At 28.0% G+C, this 16,067-nt stretch overlaps 1 protein-coding gene across 1 annotated transcript in view; it reads right to left on the bottom strand.

The window, feature by feature from the left end:
* Nucleotides 1-241: 241 nt before the first annotated feature.
* Nucleotides 242-16,067, bottom strand: part of LOC108753343 (otoferlin-like) — a 28,767-nt gene continuing 12,941 nt past the window's right edge. The window contains 11 exon segments of the mRNA XM_018494841.1: nucleotides 242-422; nucleotides 659-759; nucleotides 1,066-1,238; nucleotides 1,629-1,864; nucleotides 3,031-3,218; nucleotides 7,469-7,599; nucleotides 11,176-11,507; nucleotides 13,878-14,044; nucleotides 14,046-14,129; nucleotides 15,062-15,288; nucleotides 15,798-16,014. Of these exon segments, the coding sequence (XP_018350343.1) occupies nucleotides 242-422; nucleotides 659-759; nucleotides 1,066-1,238; nucleotides 1,629-1,864; nucleotides 3,031-3,218; nucleotides 7,469-7,599; nucleotides 11,176-11,507; nucleotides 13,878-14,044; nucleotides 14,046-14,129; nucleotides 15,062-15,288; nucleotides 15,798-16,014 (2,037 nt within the window).

The following is a 16,067-nucleotide window of genomic DNA, read 5'->3' as shown; positions in this document are numbered from 1 at the left end:
TATATATATATATATATGCCCATTTTTGTAAATAATTTATTACTTAATTTTATAACTTTCATATTTTTAATAAAAACAGATTAAACAATAGAAAGCGAACATGGTTATTTATTTATTATCTTCATATAAATTACCATATATAATTACTTAATATCAGTTTTTATATTTGACTTACGAAAATATGACTTACAATTAAAAGTATTCATATATACGTTTTTTACATAAATATTTCGCTTCAAAACTAAGCGCCTAAGAGACGTTTAACAAAGTATCCTGGAAAAGCGTAAATCCCGCATGCTACTAAAAGCACAAATAGTGTACACGTAAGACAGCATAGAATTCGCCATTTATAATAGCGACAAACGACGAAACAACACGCTCTCCATGGATTGCGGAACCAAGAGAATGAAGTATCGGGTCGTCTGTAAATCACATATATAGTATAATGCCATAATAATTCTCGGCAATAATCAATAATTGGAAATATTAAATATAGAAGAGGGTTAAGCAGGTTAATTTGATCAAAATAGAACATTATTAAGGAAGTGATATTTAAATGCATTTAATTTTAATCTCTGTATTAACTTAATATTTAATTATAATTCAAGTAAGCGCAAAGATATAAATAAAAATAAAATTAGAGTGAGGAGAGATAAACCTCGGGGGTGGAAGATTTTGAGGTGGATCTCTTCCTTTGCCTGCCGGTTCATTATCTGCATCTATTGCTTTCAACAAGAATATTTCCAGTTCAATTTTACCCTGCAGTGAAAGAGGATATAATTATTATACGATGAAATATTATCTAATAATTTTAAGTCTGTTTTCTATTGTTGCACTTTCTGAACTAGTACACATAGTGTAATAAGTTAAAGTGAAAATATATATTTGTTTCATTTCAACTTATTGCATCGGTTCAAATTGCAGCAATAAAAAGCAGACCTAATATTTTCATCTTTCTTCACAGGATAGTTTTCATCTAATTATGCACATTGCTATATGTATATAATTATACATATATTTGTTTTATAATTTAACCAAAACCTTTGTAGTTTTGTAACATTTTACCGCTTGAATATATCTACCGCTGTCAATACCACGCACAAAAGGCCACCAAGCTCTAGTCCGAGTAACTTTGAATAAATTTATTGTAGGTAATTGCGGTTCGAGTAATTTCAGCGTACAGTTTTTGGAGTTTGAACTTCCACGCGGCATTCTGGACAGGTCTAGTGTCAACTCTCCTGCAACACGTTGATTTATCGGAGGACTATTGTAACATTTATACAATATAATACTTCAATTAATTATAAGCTTGGTATAATTTATTTTTCCAGATATGTAAATAATTTTTGTTTCGCGAAATACAGTTTTCTCTTTACGCGCAAAATTTTGTATTTATATTGCAAATATAAATAAAAAATTGTTCTACAATTTATACAAACTGAATTTATATATGTATTCAAGTTGATTTGAAAATAATTGAGTATAAAGTGAATTATGTGATTGTTTTGTATCGAGTATTTTATCGGGTATTGTATCGCATGCGAGATTTATTTAGTTTAATCTCGGCTACAGTCATCAATCGATATTTTAAACGTTTCTGTATTGAAACAAATTGATGGCTATTTTACCTAGAAAATCATCCGAAGAAAAATGATCACTGTCCCAGACTTGTAGATGAAGCTTGCAAGGCAACTTCTCTTCGACTTCATTTGTAGCGAACACAGACATTCTTCTGCGAACTATCATAACATTCTCGCCTTTCGAATATGTGATGCGAAATACGAATCTCCAATTGAAGTTACCCTCACCGGTCAGAGAGTTATAGTGAATGTCGGTTTTTTGGTAATTCTCGTATTGAATCCATCTACGGATATTTTATTTCGAAAATATAGCGAACTTGACAATAGCGAGTCGATCGATCGTCTTTACCGTAAAGTCAGTTATTTTATTGAATTAGAATGAAAATTGATTAATATTACAAATAATCGATTAAAAATTAAATTATTGTTGAGACGAAAAATAATGATAAAATAATTTTCAAAAAAAATTAATTTTTTAAGATTATATAAAAGTTATCACCGTTTTTTAAAATGAAATTATATAATCTTTTTATGTAATATGATTTCTTCAATTATTATTCATATAAAAGTATTAAAATAGAAATATCAAAACATCAGAAGACATTTTGTGCTTTATTTTAGAATATTCTGACATAAAATATAGAATATCTTGTAAATTATTAATTTTTAGATGTCTATATATTTATACTTTTACATCCAGAGTAATTACAGGAATTATATATGTATAAAAAAATTATATAAGTCCATGAAAAAAATGAAAGAAATGAATAAATTTTATCTGACTTACAAAAGGACTTCTTCAAAAATTAATTTTATCAGTATTTGTGCCTCATTAAGCTATAGAATTTTTGTTTGAAACGTTTTTCCGTATTTTCTTTATTTTTCGAGATATTTGAACCATTACGTTTGAAAATTTTAACCCTATATATTTGATACAATAATAACAATTAAAGACAAATTTCGCAAACTATATGGAATTAAAGCGGAAGGATTAATACATAGATGATTTAAATTGCATTTACACGATATCCTAAATTAAAATTTATGAATTGAAAATGAAAAATTTAAGGCGAGATATATTCGAATTCGCAAAAATTGTCTCTAATATTACTCATAAATATCACAATATATAATAATTTAATTAAGATAATTTGTATATAATAATTAATTAAGATAATTTGCAATTTCCACTTTTGATTTTCGATTTTTGCTCCAATTTAATAAATTACATGTCTGCATTAAATATGGCCGAAAATATTGTCTTGGTACACTTATAAATTGTTAATCAGGAGAAGTAATTAATCGCGAGCGATAATGTGATATTTGATAATTTGATCGAACCCTCGGAACCCTCGTCATTTCCAACTCTTTTATTGTTATTATATATAATCATTAGATAAAGTTTAATGAAATATTTTTACCCATCGATCTTATACGTTTGATGACATACCCTTTGACATAAATGTCGGAGCATTTTTCTCCGGTGAGGAATTGGCTCTCAGTCAATGGCACGTCTTCGGTATTCCAAACAATAACGCGAATTTCATATTCCTCCGGTATTGGAGGAGCAATGTTGACCGCCGGTTTCGGTGGCAATTGTTCTATTCGAAACATGTCGATCCACATTTCGAGTTTGCCCTAAAATGCAATTTTTATATAGAAAACTTATAATATAATCGTGCATTACGAGAAAAATGTACCAAATTTTAATAAATAATTGTTTGAATTATACTACTAACATTTATTTACGGAAAATAAATAATTGCTAAATAATAATAGTTAAACTAAATTAATGGTTCTTGTAAATAGATATATGTTTACATTTAGTAAATATTTGACTAATATTATTCAAATATCAAATATTTATAAAAATTTAACTTTTCTTTTCAATGTATGATTAATATCTAAAGTTTAATATCTACTTTATTTAATATCTTTAAAATTTTAAATATTAAGGTGTAAAATGTTTTCGCATTGTTACAGTATCTAATAAATTGATATACTTATATATTTTTGAAATTAAATCTAACAATATTAGATCCAACGTAACTGTTTCCATGATTATCGACACTTACAATTAGTCATTGCATTTAAAGAAAATTATTTGGATGTGTGATTGTACAAATTAAAAAATTTTAGAATAAAAATATGACATCAAATATGGATTATTATTATTATAAAGAAAATACATATTCGAGTAAAAAATTTTCAAGGTCAGATTAAAAAACTGGATTTTACGGGGCTTTTTATTCAAAGCTTCTAGTTTTTTTGATAATTTTATCTGTAAAAGAAATACTCATTTAATGTAAAAATATCGTAGTCATTTTCAAGTTATAAATGGTTAACCAATGCTATCGCATTTAAAGTTTATATGTAGTATTGATTTTTAGGATATATTTTATTTTTATAACTTATTTTGTTTTTTAATTTTTTATAGTTAAGCATTAAGTACTTTCATGATCAACTAATTGTTTAACCTCTTTCCTTAATAAAAATTTAAATAATTACAATTAATTACTTTATTTAAAATAATTATTAAAGGTAATTGAAAATCTAATTTAGAAATATATCTACGTTTTGTAATGAATAAAATTGTATAATAATTATGATATTAGTATTCAAATTATTATTAATATCTGCAATAGTAACTTTATTATTAGTTTTAACTGTATAATTTTACAAAATAAAAAAGAGGATCAGTCACGCTACATTTTACGCGAAAATTCAATTTAATTTTTTATTTATTAAGTTTACGAAAAGAATTATTAATAATATCGTATGTTTCTCATAAGGAACGTAATAATTTGGTGCGTAATAATAACATGAAGTTTGATGTGTAATAATTAATAACATTAATAATAATTTAATGCGAATATTTTTTATCATAAATTTCATTTTTATATTGAAGTATAGCGGTAATCTATTTATCATGAATAGAAAGCACTGAATTCGGCGTGATTTTATTTTATAAAGCATCGAATATTTCGAGTATTTGGTTTGACTGGCATGTAGTCTTGGTGTTTGTCATTGCGACGTACGACGTATTTACAAGGTCGTCGTGCTATCATTCGCAGGCTCGAATGGATAGGCAGCAGCGCGTGTTGTCGCGTTATCACTTTGCAAAACTCGATTAATCTCTCTGAATAATTAGCGATTGTCAATTTTCCATTAACCTTCACGATTAAATTTTTAAACTCATCTACTATCGAAGCACACATTCCGCGCGATTTACTTAACAAAAATAAGTAAAATGTGTGTATTTATAAGGTAATAAGATATATTATTTATGCTAAATAATCGTAGAAGCTCGTGTAGGTGGAGGCCATTTCGTTTTTTATTTATTCTTATTCTTAGAAAAAACTATTCTTATTTCTTTTATTTTATTCTTTTATTCTCTTTCATTTTATTCGTTATTACGTAAAAGAGTATTGTAGAGAAATTGGAGCAACAGAACACGAGAGTTTTATAGATCGTAATTGTTTCAAAATTGTCTTAAGTAATGTCTTGTGATACTAATATACGGTTCTATGATTAATTTATGACACCTTAAGGGACTGTACTTAAGACAGTCATAAATATGAGAACTGACTATGAATGCCGACTATAAATAATCGTTATTCACACGAGATAATTATTTCTTCAGCTCGAGTACGAGTACATTGCGCGCTGCTCTTTAAAGCCCGTATTATACTGTATGAATGAGGATTGGATTCGTATTGCGAACTGTGAATTATTGATCAGCCAATCTAATTCGTAGTTCGCAATCCGAATCCAATTCGCGTTCTTAATGCGTAAGATCTTAAAGTCTGTCTCATATTACGCATTGTAAACTGAGAACGGCAAATGAGAGATTAAACTTTAACTAATCGGATAATTATAATCTATTTTATTCTGATTAGTGAAATTCCAATTTTCAATTAACTCCTCAAATTCCAATGCGTAGTCTATACAGAGAGAAAGATTTCTTTACATTTAATAAGTGTAGTCATTGAAATAAATCTAAACAAATTGATTCTGTAAATTGAGAAACATATAAATTGATTGCATTCAACCTAAAGTTCTGAAATTAAACAAAATAGTTTTCTTTCAAAATTAAATTATTTCAATAAAATAAACATAAATAGGAGTTTCGAATTCAAATAAATCTTTCTCTCTTTGTAGCTAACACAGGCATCAAAGTTTTTATTGATTCAAATACAATTTTACTATTATTTTCGTATTAAGAACGCGGAATGATACACGTGTCAATAGATTCAAGTTACAGAAAGCACGTGTTCGACGTGTTAGGTGTGTATTGTTTATTATATCTATTGCGTGTAGAATTTCATGAGATTTATTTATTCAATGCTGCACGTGTGCAATACTGAGTCTCAATTTCATATTTCTCAACGTTCCATTTCGCTTTAATTAACAATTAATTTCACTTTATCGTATTGTGTTGCATGTATATAAAGTCGCTAATTTTTTATTTATTAACCAAATGTCACGTGTACAGAATTTCATATTGATTAAGGATTGAATAGCATCGCGATATTTAATTAATAAGCAAAATTGTAATTATGAATTTCATATTTTAATATTTGCTATCTGCGCAAAGAGTAACTTTGGTTAGTGTACAAATACCGTTGATTTGAGAGATAAAATCCCCCGAAATTTGTCACATTCTGATAATTAATGCATTGTGTAATTAACATATTTTCACGGATAGTAGTTATATAAATGTCATAAACGCGTAATAAATGAAAAGCAAGAGAGAGAGAGAGAGAGAGAGAGAGAGAGAGAGAGAAAAGGAAGAGATTGGGAATCCAGTCATTGGACAACGAAGCAGCCACAAGGTAATTATAATGTTATATTTGCCTGATACAAATAATATAATATTTTCTATGCTTTACAATCTCATGTCTCTCTTAACTGTCACACATTAGTCCGAACCATTAACTCATGTACGACTTTCCTTTTATCAGCTGTAATTTTAATTGACAGATTTTTTTTTGTCGTTAAGAGAGAATCACTCTTCATCTATCACTCTTCTTCTATCAATCCGTCCCGAGTGATATCTCCCACAAAGTCTCACAACTTTGATATAAAACAAAATTCTTTTTCAAAAACTCTGTGATTTTCATATATTTGAATGTTAAAATAAAATAGGACACGTTATATTTAATGTACATTAAGAAAATTACGTTCTCTACGTATACTACTCAATACTCATTTTCCAACATATAAATATACAATTAATTTTATTTTAAAGACACATCAATGATATAAAACTAAAAACATTTTATTTTAGCACAATAAATAATAAATCTAATTTTTGTAACGTTTCCTAGATCTAGTAGATAAATAATTATTATTTTATTCTTCCAGGAGATAAAAGATTTCCAACAGTCGAATAATAAATTTAGATTTTATCATTGAATAAAAAATGCTCTATTTTTAGCATCTTCCTTTTCTTTCTTATTTTTTCGATTCCTGAACTTTAGAAGATTTGTATCGGCAATCTTCCTCTAAATTAATACGCAATATATCAACTTTATAATTGCACTTATAACTTGAAAACTATTGAAATTGTGATATTTTTATCATTATATCAAGATTTTCAATTTCAATTACATATTTTTTCGAATGTATTCTTTTATCATTATGTCATTATAATGGCGTTCTGTATGTCAACAGTAACAATGGAAAACGTCGGACTTATTTATATAGACCAAAGTATTTTGCGATGATTTTTAATCTGATCGCAGAAATGTAACTCCTCATTTGATAAATGCGATTAATTAAAGTAGAAAAATTATTCTTCCAGGAGAATGTCTGTATCACGGATACGGTCGGATTCCTAACGAACGGAGTTACTTTTCATGGTCAGACGTTGTATTTCATGCAACCTGCTCGAGACCGGGTCTCTTAACGTTGAAAAGTGGCCGTCTCTCGACGTGCTCCGGTACCAGAGCGCATCCGCAAATAGGAAAATCTTGCCAGTGATGAAGCACACTGAGAGCCATGTATTCTTCTCTGTCTGTCGGCGCACATTGATTATTTAGTGTAAGTTTCTTAATGTCAGTTTCTTATTTCCCTTTTTGGGTATAATACAAATTTACAAAAAAGAATTTTGTTTATTTTTGGATCTCTCTCGAAATTAAATAATGAATATTGATAGAGAAATAATAAACTAATGAATCTAATATTAGCTGAAAAAAGACTGTCAGAGGCAATCAGCAAATTAGCTAAGAATACAATCAAATACATTGAAATCCAAATATGTTCAATATAAATATACATTTATCGCTTATCAGTCTTTCTCTTCGGGATAAACTCCGGAGATATGGTCATGACATATCGATCTGAGTTTCTTTACTATAACTCATTTCCAGATTTAATTTGGTCAGTAACAATTGTTAGGTATGTTAGACAGTATCAAAGTAATCAGCCAGAGAAATGATTAGTTAAATCATTGATAATGAATGATAAACATCAATGAATGATAAATACTGTCTGATATTTTTCATACAGCGCAAAAAAAAGTTTGCAACAACATTGCTACTGTAACTAATAATACTGTGCAGTTTAGGTTACTTCATCAATTTTATTGGTTTTTAGATATATCGTAGGAAAAAGTGTTCTAAAAATTTTCTAAAATTCAGTAGAGGACAGCATTGCTTTAAAAGATATAACAAATTAAAGTTTTACAGTAAGACTTGTATAAGTATACTTTCCACGTAAAACAAAGTTCCATGAGTTTACAACTTTTCACACAAAGCAAGGATCATTCCATATTCCTTCTACGAAGCGAAACGAGGTCTATAACTATATTGGTTTTTTTTCGCACGGATTTTCAAACGTACAAACTGTACTGTTTGTAATATGTCTTCAACTAATGTCGTTTCTCACTTATTATGAAACTTTGCCGTATTTCATTTAATATTTGTGAGGAATTGTCAGAACACTATGCTCTACAATGTATTTAAAGATCAATAACATCGGTGAGATGTAACCTAAACTACACATTTATGTTATTCATTCGGAATTATGATTCAACTGAAAAACTCAAAGTTTGTCTTGGAACAAACTGAACTCTATTTTTTGCTATTCTACGAGAGAATCACATATTTTAAACATTTTAATCTTATATCATATAATATGTTGAAATAATTTTAATTATTCACGAAACAATTATTCACGAAAGCTTGATTTCAAATTTAGAAAGCAATTGTTAAAACATTGCAACTAGAAATATATTGTTATATTGTATTATTGTATAATAAATAGTGGACAATAATTTCTTATATTGCATATTAATTATTAATATGGCAAATATATGATTTACATATAAAATTAATTATCATACATTCATATCACTAATTTAAAATCTAACATTATTTGAAAAAATTAAAATTATTTACAATTTGATCGGAAAAATATTTTAAAATATAAATTTATTTACTTTTTAGGCCGTTTTACTTTATAATTAAATTATATTTTAATTAATTATGTTTTATTGAATTTGTAATACATTACAATAAGCTCTAATAAATGACAATATATTTTTTCATTTTATTTATATTTTTAAAGTTTAAAAAACAATAAAATTATTTTAATAAGTAATTTTTTATAAATTATTGAAGAATAGAAATAATGTTTCTTGCCGCAGTTTAATCTGATTTTTAAAATCACATTTTATTTTTCTCAAGCAAAACTGGAAGAAAATATTAATAATAAATTGATCTACAAAGAAATTATTCAATTAGTTGGTAGCAAGTTTTAATCTCTAGAAATTTTTTAGATAAAATGTTAGATTCAAATTCACGATGATAGTTTGTTCACCGGAATTAATTTTTATAAAATTCAAGAAACATAATTTTTGTTGTTAATATACATATGTTATATATATATATTTACTTCCTTCCATTGTTGTACATTGACACAGGGTGACTAAAAAGACTATTGAGACTTTTCATAAAAAATGTTAAAGTTTGACTTTGAGAGATCCTATATACTTTAAGAGCAATTACTGTTAATGTATTTGTTGAAATCTTACAATTTTTGTATAAAGCGTTTTCTCAAATGTCTTGTTTTCGAGATATTTAAGGCATGTGGCCTTGATACTTGTTTTTACAGTGTACAATGTGCTATTTACAAGTTTTTACACAAACCTCGCCATGTTATATTATGCGCATGGCAAGTGTCAACCTGACTTCATAAAATGCTATCACTTCTTCCAAACCATTAGCTATTCATTAGCAATTCTCGATCAACTGAGTCTTATGATTAACGATGTGCAAGCATGTCGAATCACTTATTTTTAATTTTCGATGTATTCATGTCTTGTAAAGAGGCGATAGATATAAGTATTATAAATTCCTATGTCCCTTAATATTCGCAGATAATAACTGTTTTGTAAAGATACATGAATGCAGATACATTTTACTCGTAATTTGAATCTGTCGATGTCATTTAAATACAATTTTTTATTTATCAAGTTGAATTTAAACAAAACACAAAACCGTGCATAATTATGCCGTGTATCATTTAATAATTGGTTTAAAATATAATAAGTACGATTCAGCGTGCATTTATTTTGTTAAATTTAAATTTCTGATTTATTAAATATTTTCCGGCGATAAAATACACAACGCCACAGTGCTTGTTATACATACAAATGTGATTATTACCATTTGCAGTACAAGCCTCTCGAGTTATTATCGTACTATTAATATCGAAAATGCCATACGATTTTTGCATATTAATTTTACACGCAATGTGATTAATCATAAGCATCATTTTTGTCTTTGTAGACTTTGTTATCAAATATTTATTTTTATACACTAAAACAAAATTTAAAGACTAACCTTGATAAAATTTGACAATTTCCAATTTCACTTCAAATCTTTTTTGAAACGACTACACGCATGATCTAATAATGCATTTTCTAATAACAAAATGGTTTCACTTTAAAAATAAAAAGTTCATAATAGAATCAACCACATGCGCTTATTAGTTTAGCAGAATCCCCATTATTCCATATTAGGAGCCCATTCCATAATAGTCGACTTCACCCTATTATTTGTTATCTTGTGGAATTTATTTTTATTTAAATTCAAGGATACAAGTTCTTTTTAAAAAAATTTATTGATTTATTAATTTCAAAAAGATTATAATAATATAAGATTTACTATTTAGCTTCTCCTATACAAGAGAAAGTAAATTTTTGCAACATTTTTCTTCCCAGTCGACACAAACTAACGATATAGCACAATTTATTATAATTTCACACTCCGCAATGTAACTGTTATGTGTAAGTGTGTTATGTTACATTCATATTGTTGAGAAATTATAACATTGATGTTATGTTACTTTTAGTTTGTATCAACTGGGTTTCGGATATTCATTCTGAATATCTCATCTGTTAAGGTTTTGAGATAAGATTCAAGTAATGGTTATTATAAATAAATACGATCTTCCATTTTCTATTCAAATTGTAAATGAATTACAAATGAATAGTGTTTGAGTTATATCAGGATATGAACTCTCTCTCTATCGCAATATTACTTAGCAGTCACAATAATAATTCTCAACCGACAGAGATATTACTTACCGACGCTTTCGTGTTCGATCACGGCGTGGAAGGGAAATGCTTGCTTGCCAATCTTAATCTCGTGTTCTCCGTATTCCGGTAGCGGTAAATTGTTCTTCCTACAGAGGAGCTCCAGAATCTGTACAGGTTTCTCTCGATCCCTCCAGACGTTGTAACCAGCAGTGCTATAAACATTTGCGATTCCACAATGCGCCCGATGCCGACTGTAAAATCGATTTTCGATGTCAATTTGCGTCACGCCGATCAAATCATCAGCCGTCGTAACATCGAAATCCCACACTTGAATCTCCAACATATAATCCTGTGGGAAGCTTGCCTCCATCTCGAACACGCTATCAAATAGTAATAACTTGAGGATAATAAATCTTGTGTTAATAAATCTTTTTTAAGCTTACTCGAAATTGATTATGAAGACTACACAAAAATGTCACTCTACTGCTTAGAAAGGTGATTTCTTAATTTATTTTTTTCTTTTAAAAACGATTGTCTTCACAAATAATATTTTCTTAAAATATATACCTGTAATAAATTTTAGGGGAACTCATTAATACTCATATTATACTAAAAATAAGTTGAAGAAAATTATAAAATTTTACCAAAAAGGCAACTGTACAATAAGCAAGTCGAATTTAATAATTTTAATTCCAGTGTTAAAATATACTTATTAAGATTCAGAACTTTATTTTGAATAAATTTTCGTGAACTTATGATAGATTTGTGGATATATAAATTTTTAAAACACTTAATATGAATAATTAATTATTAAATACAGCTTAGTATTTTTTAATACTCGTATATGTGAATATGATTAAAAAAATGTTTTTATTCGTTTTAAACGTATTTTTTATGACAAATATATTAATAGATGTTTATAATTGAATATCAAATATTCAAAATAAGTAACATAGCATTAAAAAATTAAATTTTATACCATCCATTTTTCTCTCGAATCTAAAACTGTTTATTTTTTAAATAGAAAATATTTAAAAGAGAAAAATATGATGGTTAATCAAATAATTTTAATTTTAATTATATTTATATCATACTGTTACACAAAATAAAATAACTAAAAACTAGTCAATAGTGCAGTTTAAAAATAATTGTTTCAATTTTTTTATTTAGTCAAAATCAATCACCAGAAGTAATGCCTTTAGAAAAATAAACTGATAAAATATTTTTAGAATATTCTACTTATAAATTATTAATTATTATTTTGAAGAAAGTTACACGGTACTAAAAAATAAAATTTTATTTTATTTATTGCTAGAGAATCTAAGAGGTAAAGAGAGAGAGAGTATATTTTTTAAATATTACACCTTTAAAAAAGCAAAAACATCACAATTATCAAAATAATTTTAATCCCTGTTACGTTGTTATGTGAAGTAGCTGGAAAACCTGATCGTGCAGTTTGAAAGCTGCAAAAAGCCGATGCACACGGATGCACAGATGGATATCGATAAAATATTTCCCGATAACGCCCGAAGGGCACAGCTATACTGCGATATGCTTGGGAAGAAGGTGCAGCAGTTTTTTGTTGATCTTACCGGCCAAATGTAGGGTTCAATTGATTGGGTATATAATTCTTCCTGTCGCTGATAGAATTTTTTCCCAGCTTCACGCAGAGATATGGATCGGACTTGCCGCTGAGGGGATCCTTAGGCTGTAAGTTAATGCCTGCGCAAAAAGCAAATTTGCTGTCAGCTCGATGTCGCAGACGGGCTTTCTATAAGTTTACCGAGGAGTATAAGGTGTACCGACAAATTCCCCACAAAAAGGATCTCTAAATCATCCTTTAGTTCTTTTTAATAGAAGAAATAAAGAAAGAAAAAAGGTGGAAATGTGTACTAAGAAAACGTCTCATAATATCCCATTACAAGCGTTTGCTTTTATCTATAATTACTTTGACTAGTTTGAATTAAGAGTTTTAATAGATAAAATTAAAGAAAAGTGTCTGTCATCGGTTTTACAATTAAGGACAAAAATATTTCGATAATATACCTTCAAATTTACTTTTCTTGAATAACCTGTAAGTTAATGTCAAAGCAAACAAGTGGAACATTTTTAAAATTAGTCATTTTTTTGGTGCACGTAATATTACGTCATTAGACTAACCCTTTACAACGTAGAGTCTAACGAGAAGCTTAACAGACTCCTGAGGCGGATAATCGTTACACAGGCCATTAGCTGCGTCTTTCCCGCTCTTCGTTTTGCATGGAAGGTTATCAGGATGCGGCCATCGGTATATAGAAATATGTCCCTGGAGAAAGTCACAATTTACAGTCACAATTTTATTTGACGTAAATAAATCCAGTGTTCGAGATATTTAATGAATTTTGTTTATTTCATTCAAACGCTTATATTTATCGCGTTTAAATTATAATGTTAATTTGTAATCAAAGAAGACTAGATAAATTCTTTTCATACTAAGAAGCTTCCGTCCAAAACTTAATTAGCTCGCAAGTTAATCGTTTTCCCCTTTCCATTATCTCGTTGAACGAGATGAAGAGAAAAGAAAAAGAATAAAGGTTAGAACTCTGCCCGGTGACTAGCCGCTTTAGCGTTTATTCTTTTTTGTTATTTATCTGTCTCGCTCAATGAAACGATGAAAAAGTAGCGTTTAGCTCACAAGCTGAATTTCGGATACGCTCGTTATAAAGTTAATCTCAATTTTTTGTTTAGACATTTTTTTCAAGTAAATTAACCTTAAATTTGCCGGCGTAATTATCTCCGGCATACTCGGGATTTTCTCCCTTCCTTCCGCGCCACAATTCAAATGTGCGAAGTCGGTCTTGAAATCCTTCGAACTGCGGCTGCATCTCCAGCTCCGTAGAATAGATCTGATTTCAGTGTCTAAGCACTCTAGTTTGGGCAAGTGCATTAAATAGTACCTTGAACGTCGTCACGGGTTTACGACGATACGCTGTCGTGATTCCCAATTCTCTATTTCTCTCTTCCTGCGAATCCAACGTCAATAATTTGCATTATCAAACATCCCAGCTGATTGATCCCAGTCAATCAAGACTCGTGTTCTACATGATTTCGATCAAAACCGATTCATTTATCAACAACGCGATTTACGATGATCGGGAAATAAAGCTGAATCAGGGGAAATTTCGGAAAGCTTAAAGATTCATGCAGAGGAAACTATCAAGATTTACGACGCAGAGGAAGCTACAAAATTTACGAAGTCATAAATCCTATAATTTAATTTTTTTTGCCGTATATAATAAAAAATTTTAACTAAAAAAAAATAAGCAAGATAAAAATATCTAGAATTGTTAAACTGCTAAACAAATAAGCTAGTAAATTATTAAATATTTAATCATATAAGTATTTAGATAATTAAACTACTAACAATAAGCTCCTTAGCCGTTAGATACACAAACAATTGAATTTCTGAAATACATAAGTAGCTAAGTATTTAAGCAGTTTAATGTCTAGCGATTATCGCAGTTAGATTTACATGATTTAATTTAGTACCAAAAATTATAGAGATAAAAAAAGATAAAAATTTATAAGGAATACCATACTCAAGCAGGGTTTAAATGCTGATTAATGTTTATAATAATACAGTAATTGTCAATCATTTAAAACCAACAAACATTTCAACTTGTGTGAAAATTAGATTATTTTTAAATTATTATTAAAACATCTCAATAACATTAAATTCCAAAATTAAAATATTGTTAGAATAATTAATCAATCTATCAGAAGTTATAATTTTAAAAAATATAAATACACTTTTGATTAAAATAATTAAATTAAAATAATTAAGATAAAAAGAGCTTTAAAGTTTCAATAATTTATTATGTTCATAAATTTTTCATGCAAAGTAATAAAAAATAATTTTGGCATTAGTTATACTATTTAAAATTTTTATATGAACCTGAAGGGAGGCAAAATATTTACTCCACCAATCGAGAGTTTCATCATCGCTATCTTTGTAAATTTTCACTTTCTTTCTCTTGGTAAAGATCTTGAATTTTAATATCCTCTTCATGATTACAAGCAACCTCTTCAGCTTAGAACGGATGTCCGTTGCAGCCATTCTCTTATACGCAATGAGACCTTTGCTCTCCTCCTTCGACGGACTATAATCGATTGGCAAAGGTACTGTATGAAACATAAAACAAAAACAATATTATATAAAAAGCCTATAATTATTTTTATGAGACAATATAAAAATTTATAATAGTACCAATAACAATAGAAAAAAATAATAATTCCAATTTTTAAGTTTCCTTAAATATTCTTTGCTCTTTACAATATGCAGTTAGCTTTATTGTATCTCATATTAAAAATATATATTCTACCTTATTAAATTATATTTTTGTATTATATTTTTAATATATGTATATATTCAAAATGTAATGCATTTAATACATTTTCATAATAAAAACTAAATGTATTAATATTATACGTATTAGATAATTATTTAATATTTATTATAAAAATATATTAAATGTGTTATACGTGTAATACATTTTTAATAAAATATAATAAAGTAAATGCATCTAATTTTTATTATAAAAATGTATTAAATAATGTTTATTACTTAAAACATTTTTATAATAAACACAATAATACCATTTAAATAACAATAATACTAAAAGCGCACTAACACACTATTGCCGTCTGCCGTTTCGCCAACTGGAATTTCTGCATGAATTTCGACTCGTATATCTGCACATCATAATCTTCCTCGGTTATTAATTGCTCCAGGAAGACATGGATGTTAGGGATAATACAGATTCCAGCATATTTAAAGCAGCCAAATCCGCGCGAATCGTAAGCCTTTATAGTGATGCTCGGATAGTAAATGTCGAGCTCCGGCATTTCCTTGATGATTAATGTGTTTTAGGTAAAGTGGTTCCATTTTCTTGCTATTAATA

The sequence above is a fragment of the Trachymyrmex septentrionalis genome, unplaced genomic scaffold (genome assembly GCF_001594115.1).
Source record: "Trachymyrmex septentrionalis isolate Tsep2-gDNA-1 unplaced genomic scaffold, Tsep1.0 scaffold114, whole genome shotgun sequence".
Lineage (NCBI taxonomy): Eukaryota > Metazoa > Arthropoda > Insecta > Hymenoptera > Formicidae > Trachymyrmex > Trachymyrmex septentrionalis.
The sequence above is the reverse complement of the archived record's forward strand: the minus strand, read 5'-3'. Positions and strand labels throughout refer to the sequence as shown.